General features: G+C 36.5%; 1 protein-coding gene across 1 annotated transcript; it reads left to right on the top strand.

Annotated features, from left to right (window-relative positions):
• The first annotated feature begins 268 nt into the window (after positions 1-268).
• On the top strand, positions 269-6,549 carry LOC130550462 (polymerase delta-interacting protein 2-like). The gene is made up of 11 exons (XM_057327943.1): positions 269-475; positions 1,793-1,874; positions 1,947-2,044; positions 2,155-2,254; positions 2,386-2,461; positions 2,550-2,657; positions 2,729-2,865; positions 3,940-3,966; positions 4,603-4,728; positions 5,354-5,433; positions 5,611-6,549. Exons 1-11 carry the CDS (start codon positions 303-305, stop codon positions 5,738-5,740), a joined length of 1,137 nt encoding a protein of 378 aa, XP_057183926.1. The 5' UTR covers positions 269-302; the 3' UTR covers positions 5,741-6,549.
• The last annotated feature ends 4,132 nt before the right edge of the window (positions 6,550-10,681 follow it).

Consider the following 10,681-nt stretch of genomic DNA (forward strand, 5'->3'; position numbering starts at 1 on the left):
GTTTGCTGTAACACGTACCAACTTTAAAGTGACAATTGACACAAAATTCGACTTTCTTTCTTCAGCAGAACACAACATATTTTTTTGAAGAACGTTGATAGCCAAACAACATCGAACCCCATTGACTTGACATTTCTCAAAATGTCTTCTTTTGTGTTCCACAGAATAAAGAGTCACATTCAGTTTTTAATTTTTGGGTGAACTATCGCTATATGTCAAGGTGCCGTTACAGCACAAGATGGCGCTACAGTCAAACTTTCACCTGCGATGCTTTAACACGCGCACTGACGCAATACAGAAAGATGGCAGCCTGTGTCCTAAGACAGGGATTGTTTTGCAGGGTTGGTAAATACAGTAAAAAGCACACATTAAATGTGCATTTTAACAGTAGACATCAAGCAAACACAAGTCGGTGGCAGTGCTCAAGATGTGCTGCTGTCAGTGCAGTACAGCAGAGACGCTTCATGTCCTCCCGGTGAGTTCATCTTGTTATGATTTACCGAGTCAACAGACATTTGTGCGTTTGCGTTGTTGGTTACGAATCGGTGATTATGAATGAATCTTGGCAGTGAACGAGATCATTCAGCACGTCGTTGACCGAAATCTCCGTCCTTGAACATTGACACGCTACATGTGCGCATGCTCAGCTGTTGAAAACTCTTTATAATTTTTACATTGAAGAAAACAATATTTTACTTTACTTTCAATACAAGGACAAAGTCCCTCATGAAAAACACAACAGTATTCTCTTAATATTTACAAAAGTAAATTATTGAGTGCTTAAAGGGATAGTTCGCCCAAAAATGAAAATGACCCTCAGGTTGTTTCAAACCTGTTAAAATTTGTTGTTCTGTTAAACACAAAGAAAGATATTTGGAAGAATTTTAGCTATTTTCAGTTCTGTGACATCATCCACTACCATAGTAGGACAAAAATATTGTATCATTTTTTTTGTTCTGTTGAACACAAAGTGAAATATTTTGAAGAATTTAGGAAAACAAACAGTTTAGGGCACCTTTGGTCATTTTTCCTACTATGGCATTCAATGATGACACACAGAATTGACAATTTCTAACAGTCTTCCAAATATCTTTCTCTGTGTTCATCAGATCAAAGTATTTGAACGGGTATGACATGAGGCTGAATAAATGATGACAGAATTGTCATTTTTGGGTGAACTATCACTTTAATAGTAAATTAATAAACGTATAACATTTGCTGTACTAAGATTCAAAAACTATAATAAATATTACAGTGTATACAGTATAGTATTTTTGAAAATATAAATTATTAATATAAAAAAAAATTTCGGTTCAAATAATTGGAAAAGAAACCATAATTAGCATGGAGAAAAATGACTCAATTTGATTATGCTGTAAGTTTGAAAAACTTTGAGGTGAACATGTGCAGTCTTGACATCTAAACAGTGTCAAAAATCATTTGTAACATGATTTTTGAACAAATCTTTTTTATTTTTGTTTTGTTTGTAAAAACGTTAGGATTGTGTTATTTAAAAATGAATATTTCTTTGCAGTATTCAAATATAGAAAAATATTATTTTGTTATTTTGACCAGTTTGTCCCATCTCAAGTTTCTGCAAATAAAAAACAGTTTTTTTGGAATCTGGGAGAAACGTTGTCATTGAAAATAATAATTTTGGAGTAGTCTCCTAATTTTTTTCCGCAGCTATATACATAGTAAATAACTGTGTATATATACAGTATATATACTGTATATATATATATATACTGTATATGCATGTACATGTCTTCTGCATGTCAATGTTGTTTAGGATGAGACCAGAGGGGAAAGTTCTGGAAACAGTAGGAGTATTTGAGACGCAGAAACAGCATGGCAGTTATGAGACAGGACAGGTAAGCGAAGAAGTGTTTTCATGTTGAGCCCTGGTATGTGAAATAGTAATTGTTTAATTTGGTTTGTGTCAGTTGTTCTTGCACAGTGTGTTTGGCTACAGAGGTGTAGTTCTCTTCCCCTGGCCCACGCGACTCTATGACAGAGATGTCAGCCCCGCTGCTCCTGAAACGTGAGTCTCGTCTTCCAGACCACAGATCTACATTTAGAAACTGGACTTGGCACTAGACTCTCGTCCAAAGTAGATATCTTGGTAATGGAAGTTTTACTTCTTCATTGCAGCAAATCCGAACCTCCAGGAGCTCACGGGTCAAAGGAGGTGAAAGGCAAAACCCACACATACTATCAGGTCCTAATAGACACCAGAGACTGTCCGCATATAGTGAGTTTCTTTGTGGGGACTTGCCATAAGCTTCTATTGTTTTTCAACTGACCTCTCCACTTTCTTCCACTGTTCAGTTCACATATTTCTCTAACAAAGTAGATAAACGTTCTTGTGTTTTTCATCGCTAGTCTCAGAGATCACAAACAGAAGCCGTCACGTTTCTGGCCAACCATGAGGACAGCAGGGCTCTCTATGCTATTCCAGGTAAATCCAGGTAAAACGGCCAGTCACAGATGCATAAAACACTTCACACACACTCTCTCTCTCTCTCTCTCTCTCTCTCTCTTTGCAGGTCTGGATTATGTAAGTCATGAAGATATCTTACCATATAACTCCACAGATCAGGTGCCCGTTCAGCACGAACTGTTTGAGAGATTCCTCATGCATAACCCATCTAAAGGTAGAAGTTCTTGCCCAAAAATAAATGCTCTGTTTACTGCGGCACCAATAACTTGTGTAATGTGTTTGTAGCGCCTCGGTTTGTGCCCAGAGACGCACTCCGTGCATGGCAGGACACCAACCACCGATGGCTGGAATTGTCTGACGTTCACCGTGAGACCACAGAAAACATTCGAGTCACGGTCATCCCATTTCACATGGGCATCCGGGTGTGACTGCTTTTTGGTTGGCCATCAAATCACGTACACTTTTCATGAGCTACATTATTTGCACATTTTTATATGAGCATTTATTTGGTAAACTGTATTTGTAATTGTAAACTCCTCAATACTTGTAATGTTACTGTAATTACATTACTAGTGCTGGGAAAGTTAACGCGTTAATTAATTAACGTCGACACTTATTTTATCATGCGTTAAAAATTTCGAAGGTCCGTTGCTCACTGGCTCTGAAACGTACAGACAGACAAACCATTGGTCACAGAAGGGGTGGGATGTTGATCGGTACTGGCTTGGGATGGGTGTCACCACGCGTCATTTGGGGTTGGCCTAACACTGGGTTCACACCAAACGCAAATTAAGCGTTTTGCGCGAGTAAATTACATACAAAGTCAATGCAAAGACGCGTATAGACGCGAACTCGCGGTAGGCGGTGCGAATGACGCGAAACGGGCGGCACGATTGCCGCGAACGGGCGTCAATCTCGTCTTCCGCGAAGGTTGAAAATATTTGTCGGAATCGCGTCACTCAGGCGAAAATAACGAACTTTTCCCGCGAGTAATAAAGAGTGGAACGCCTTTTCTGTTCATATAGCAGTACTTTTAAGATAAAAAATCACACTATTTTTGAATTCATTTTTTAATTTTACGCTTAACAATGCGATTGTCGGAGCCGATAGCCTAGTGGGCAGTGCTCCGACATGTGGCGCGGTTGCGCATCAGGCGACCAGGGTTCGATTCCCGTCTCGTGGTCCTTTCCCGAACCCACCCCCTTCTCTCTCTCCCACTTCGCTTCCTGTCCTCTCTAACTAACAGCTGTACAATTAAAGGCAAAAACGCCAAAAAACAAATCTTTAAAAAAACAACAATGCGATTAATCACAGAAAGTCACATGATTAATCACGATTAAAAATGTAATTGTTGCCCAGCACTAAACATTACTGTGACTATTGGTGTGTGTGTGTGTTTAAACTTTTCAATATCTCAAACAAAAAATGTAAAGGCTGACACATTTCGAAGATAAATAAATCTTTCCCTAATTCCTCTTTTTTAATTCTATCACCAGGAAGCACAGAATTCCAATGTTTACTGGGTAAGTGTCTACGCGTAGATGCTACTGTTCAACCGAATCGATCAGAATTATTGTCATAGGTGATAATAGAAATACAAGACCAGGGACAGGTGCAGTTATTGTTTTGGTTGATTTCTATTATTTTCTGGCAGGGTGTTATCAAATAAGCTCTCATATATAGTCTTAAAGAAGTTTGAGTCTTTGCATGTGCACTATCGTAAATGATTTTACGATACTGTTCACTTTATGTAAACAATTCATTTTGTTTTAACACCTGTGTGTTAGGTTTTATGTTCAAACACAATTGCATTGTGTTAAACGGACTAAAAACAGTAATGCTTTGGCTTAACTAAATGTTTACGTTTTAAATTAACATGTTTCAATCAAGTAGATCAAAATAATATTTGATGTTTGTTCAATTTACTTAAATAAATCAAGTTAACACAACACAATTATTATGATTATATTTATTTGGCACAGTATTCGGACATGGTTGTTAATTTTACTCAATTAAGTTTAGTTCATCGTACATTAAGTATTTGAGTAGAGATAACATATTTCTGTTGGGTGGAACCACTGCCCATAATTTAATTAAATTAGTTTAAAGTATCATTTTTTTTCAGTGTGTGATCATGTCTTCATGTATATTGTGATCAGTGGCGGTACTGTATTCGTCTGGAGAATCTTGGGAATGAGGTGGTACAGCTGAGAGAAAGACACTGGAGGATCTTCAGTCTGTCCGGTACGTTAGAGACGGTCAGAGGCAGAGGAGTCGTGGGACGGGTGAGTGACATTCACAGATTTAACTTTTTCCTGAAGTCAGGTTCAGTAAGCTCAGACGGTTCTTTTCTGTCTCTTCTCTGTTTTAATATTAAATTATTAATATATACATGATAGACCAATTCAAATAATCGGAAATTTGTTCATAAAAGCCCGTGTCAAAAGAAACCTATACAAATTTTAATGGTTTCCATTACAAATACTGTTCCACCATCTGATGACCATTAAAACCATTACAAAACCCCGTTAAGTAGTGTGTATTGGGTTTTATTCCAGTATCTGCCAGAAAACACCCCACCAATAGAAACCAACACATTATGGTTTTTATTAGTTAGGGACATATTTTTTTATTGAAACCATATACAGAAAGTCCCACTATAGAGTTTGGAGACTATTATGTGGATAACAAAGATGGAAATTCAATGAGGTGGAACTCCGCGCCCTGGACTCCAATATAACACCAATGTCATTTCTATTATTACCATTAAATCCTCTCCAGTGGTTCTGTTGTTTTGAGTCATAAATGTATTTTGGCAAAGCTTTAGAAGTTTCAAATAAGTCAAATGCCACTTACCCCAAGAGTGCCTGTCGTTAAATTGGTCTTTATGTCTAACTCTATGCTTAACAGGAGCCAGTGTTATCAAAAGATCAGCCTGCGTTCCAGTATAGCAGTCATGTGTCTTTGCAGTCCCCCAGCGGACACATGTGGTATGTTCACACACACACACACGGCTCATGAATCATACGTGTTTGGTGCTGTTCTTCATACAGATAAGTTCAAAGTTTCAATAGCTTGTGGTGTTAAAATACAGTGTTAATAAGAAATAGTGAATGAATAACAGATATGTTTTAATATTTTTATTGTTAATTATTGCATTCGTGCAGGGGCTCGTATCGTCTCGAGAGACCCAACGGGACATTCTTTGATGTGCGGATCCCTCCATTTTCTCTTGAGAGCAAGAAGGACGATACTCCCAACAGCTTTCTGCCGGGACCTTTCACCTCACTGCTTTAAGACATCTGACCTGTACTGTCCTTATATATCAGTTCAGTTTCTTTTTATCTGATACTCCCATCACAAGTGTTGTAGAAGAGGTGCTGATTTGAGTGATGATGATGAGTTGGACACATGGTCAGTATACATTTTATTATATAGATATACTTAAGTATAATTTATTATAAATATTTATTTAATTTAATATTGAAGATATATGGCTTGTTGAGGCCTTTTACTCATTAACAGTAAATCAGGTTGTGGTGTAAAACTCTGCACCCACGAAATATAAACACAGTTTTGTTTTTTACGTAGTTTTCCTAAAACAGATCAGCATTAGCACAAACGCCTGATTTATTGACGCATTTTGCATCTTTTCAAATACATGTATGTGATTCTCAGGAAACGCTGCCATTTGCGCCCCATTGACTTGCTGTTGTTATAAATGGCAGGAGTCACAGAACTTAATCATAAAACCTAAACTATGTTGTGTTGTGTTGTGTAATGTAAAAAAAATGAATGCATTATGTTATGATGATGCTACATGTTATTTTCATATCAGACAACTTGCATGTCCTATACATTTGAAAATGATATAAAGAACAACAATATGCCAATTTGCTTTATAATTATATAATAATTAATAATAATAATTTGAAGCTTTCACTCAATTTGATTTGATGATGAAATGTGTGCGTGCGTGTGTTGGTGGTTTGTTCCACATGTTATATTTGCTGTTATACCTCTGAACCTGTGAGATTTGAAGCAGTGCAAAAGTGACTTGAAGGGAAAAACTCATCTTTAAAATTCTATTTAAATAAAAAAGAAAGTTAAATGTAAAAAGTCCCTGTCTTGTCATGATTTATTTCCTGTGGTTTTTTTATCAGAGCAATAAATAAATATACCCCACAGTCTTATAGTCCATTAAAATACATTTGATTGAAATTCTCTCTCTGTAATCTCTGTAATTCTCTCTGTCTGAATTTAGTGAGCAGCTCTTTTTTTCATAGGCATATGCATGATATGAGAACTCGTTTATTTAAATAAAACAATACGTTTTGGCAAAGGTGCTTTTTTATTATGATGCCGAGAGCAAGGTGATAAAAAATCATGATAAAAAAATGAAAGGGGTCACATGACACGGCTAAAACAAATATTATGGTTTGTTTTAGATGTGATGCAATGTGTATACATGATTTAAGGTTCATAAACGCTGTATTTTCCACACACCGTGCATGTTTGTATCTCCTCTTTGCTCCGCCTCTCTGAAACACGTGGATTTTTAAAAAAGCTCATGGCTCTGAAAAGCGAGGTGTGATGTGATTGGACAGTTAACCAGTGCGTAGTGATTGGTCGAATACTGCCAGTGTGTGAGGGAAATGTAACGCCTCTGACCATATTTGGAACATCAGGTTCCTCTTCAATTGTACTGACAGGTACGCCCACCTTACTTGCGTATACATTTGGGCGGTCTTAGTCAAATCAGACCACCAACTGACGTAGATTTGTGGGGGTGTGGCTACACGAGGCGTTTCAGGCAGGTCTGGGTGAGCATTCGCTTTTAGATAGAATGACTCTTTTGTTCCCACACTTTCATTTCTGCAATTTTACGTGTCTAATACATGCATGGGCAACTTATAACACACCAAAGACAAAGAAAAACACGTATTCACGCCATATGACCCCTTAAATAGATTAATTAAATTTCCCATAAATTTCACTGGGATTCAACAAGACTGGGATTTGTCGCCACCTAGTGAACATTTAAGTTTAATAGTTAAAAGTTTTGATACAGTATTTCTATGTGCATAATCTAATTTTTAAAACATCAATCGCATGAGTCACTTAGATCTTGTGTTGGTCCTGTGTCTTGATCACTAAAGCTTATAGTGTCTTTTAATCGTAGAAAAAAATGCACTCACAAAAACCTACATTTCCATATAAAACAGTTTTATAGAAATCAAGGGGCAAATAAAAAATATCTATTTCTGACATTGTTATCAGTATAATATGATTATCAGCCCACCTGTATAAATCCTAAAATTTACCTCAGCGGTCAGCGTTTTTATGACGCCTAGACGTAAACGTGCTGCCATAGAAACCGTGAAAGTCCTCATTCTTTACCCGCCTTTATTTCTAATGATTAATGAAAGCCATCTCGTTTATTTTTAGTCAATGAAACTTAAGGGTCGTCTTCATTAACTCCCCATTTCAGGAGGCTAGTGTACATGAGCTCGAGCACTGTTAAGGGATCACTACACGATTGGAACACGACTGAATTTCCGGCAACATTACGTATTTACGTAGGCTATTGACGTTCACACTGCCACAACAAACTTCAAAAATGCTTCATTACGTTATTGCGATGTTTCTTTTACATTTTGGCTTGATGTAAAGAGTTGATATTAGTAAACATCGAGACAGTTCCTTCTGTTCTTCTAAGTTACAAGATATTTTATTCTCTAATTCTTCTGTGTTGTAAACATGGTTAATATACAAGGTAAATATCATATCCGCACAGCACGTGAATGTATAAAAAGCAAGTCCTCCTTTAATTTACTTCTGTCAGTTTGTACTGTGTATTTTAAAACTAAAATAGTTTCAATATTTATGTTCCTCTATGTTAAAATATTTCTTGTTTTATACTGTCTACCTGCAAGTCGTTTGTCTCACTACCAATTTTGTAGTAAAGAAAATTCTGCAAAAGGTTCGAATAAAAGTATAAGTAAGATGGACAATAACTGACGGCCATTATGGATCACAGTGGACCTCTGACAATTATTAGGCCTATTTGAAAAGTGTCTATTTTAACTTTTGAAAACCACGACATCTTGACTTTTCCGACTTTATTCAAGAAGTGTAGTCTGACTGATTCCTTTCCAATTCATTATAATAATTTTGATAGTATGAAGTTTTTTCCTCATTACAGAAATAACATGATTCGAGAGAACCTATACATCCTGATGGAAGGACAGGTAAACTGTTCCTTTTTCTGTTTGTTTGTTCAATCTTTCATTGATAGAAAATTAGAAATTTACTCAAAGTGGGGTTTTGTGATGGATGTTACGAAAACTCTCTGTCACTCTTTTATTATCTCATATAGTCTCATGCAATCTTCACGTGATGTGCCTTTTATTTATGCCTTTGACATTAACACATTTGCATTATATTAAATCATAGGTTATTTCAAAAGCAATATAAATATATTACAGACCTTTTCTTTATTTTTTTTCACAAATGCTTTAAAGTGATGGATTCGTGTTAAAATGCACCAAATTAAAACGAAACTTAAAAACCTCTGCCAAGCTTTAAAAATAAGTGTCTTTTTTGCATAACATGAGATGTTTGCTGCATGTCTATAACGTGGATTGAAAAATCGAAGATCGATAGGTATTAAAAGTTAATGTTTGGTTGTTAATTGCGAAAGGATCAATAGCTCACGTTGCAGGCAAACCTTCATATGTTTTTGGATTAAGTTGCTCAAACACAAAGACACAACACCTGCAGTCAAGTTGTATCTTATTCTTGAAAAGAACGTTTATCCAGTAGAGTTACAGAAGCCCTAGTTTGTAATAAAATGTTAAATATATATTGTTATTAATCATTCAATAGATCAAGCAGAGTGAGCAAATATTTAACAGCTTGAGCTCTCCAAACTTTACTATGGTGCGTGGGCGCACTGGCAAAATGATCTCTTATCTTAAAAATCTCAAATAAATAACCATTTTCTTTCCACTTTTATGATCTGTGGAACCTTTCCGTAGATGTTAAAGGTTCCTTATAATGGAACAATTCTGCCGACCCTTGTATGGCGGATGGATTACCATCATTTATGTTATAGTTTGACAACAAATATTAAACTATGGTTATTGGTGAGACCATAGTCAATTTGTGGTTACTATAAAGGAAAATACTACAGTTAAAGCATAATTTTCAAACATAATCTTTTTGGAACCTTTATTTTAAAAAGTGAAACGTAGCCTAAAGAAGCGTGAGCACGAATTTACATGACCAGAATGATTAAATATAGATTTTGTTCTTTTTTTACATGTCGCTTTGTGAGGTGATTGGGCTGTCAGGAATAATGAAGTAATGCAGACAATAAAAGTTTTATTTTGTGGTGCTAAAATGCTCCAAAAGATGAATCATTGAGCGAATTCGCAAATATTACCAAACGCAATAAAATTGAAATTTACGTTAAATGCCTTTAGAAAAATACCCTTAGAATCAGTGACTTGGAGAAGCAATGTTTATACCATTGCATGAACGAATGTAAATGTGGTATATGTTGCAGTCAGTGATTGAGAAAACGTTGCAAGGTATATGGATTCCGCAACAGGTCACATAATAGGGTGAACAGCTGACTCCGGGCGTGCTGGCAGATGGTGGGTATAAGCCGGGTGGTGGTGTGTGTGAGGGTGGGGGTCTCACTTATTGTTTAGTTATTTGAGCCCCACGCACAGACAATGACCCCATCCAGTAGCAAGAAAAGATGGAAAAGCCGCTTCTCATCGAGCATGCGCCAGACGAGAGAGGAAATGCGCTGAAAAAAGTTGAGAAAAATCTCATTGTTTTGCCCGTCTGCCGCGTCTCTGCCCGCAGATGTCAGATGAGCCCCTTTTAAACTCGTTTTCTTTGTAATAGATACGTTTACTGGAAAAGCAGTGGGGACGTTTTACCGAAACGTCGCTTTATAAAAATAAACATTATACGTTATTCGTTTTAGTGTATGGTGGATTTAGATTGCGTATTTCCTTACATGTTCACTCTGTTACAACAATTAGGCTACTATTAATTATTTAAGGAGACACTTTTCATGCATATACGAACATGCATGCAACATCTCACATCATCTTACAACAGATATGCAATTCTCTTGTAAAATAAGTTCCTCGAATGTTGAATGTTCAAGTGAACAGAGTTATCTCCAAAAAGATCTCAAATCAGACGTCAGGAAATCGA

The sequence above is a fragment of the Triplophysa rosa genome, linkage group LG2, assembly GCF_024868665.1.
Source record: "Triplophysa rosa linkage group LG2, Trosa_1v2, whole genome shotgun sequence".
In the NCBI taxonomy this organism is placed as follows: domain Eukaryota; kingdom Metazoa; phylum Chordata; class Actinopteri; order Cypriniformes; family Nemacheilidae; genus Triplophysa; species Triplophysa rosa.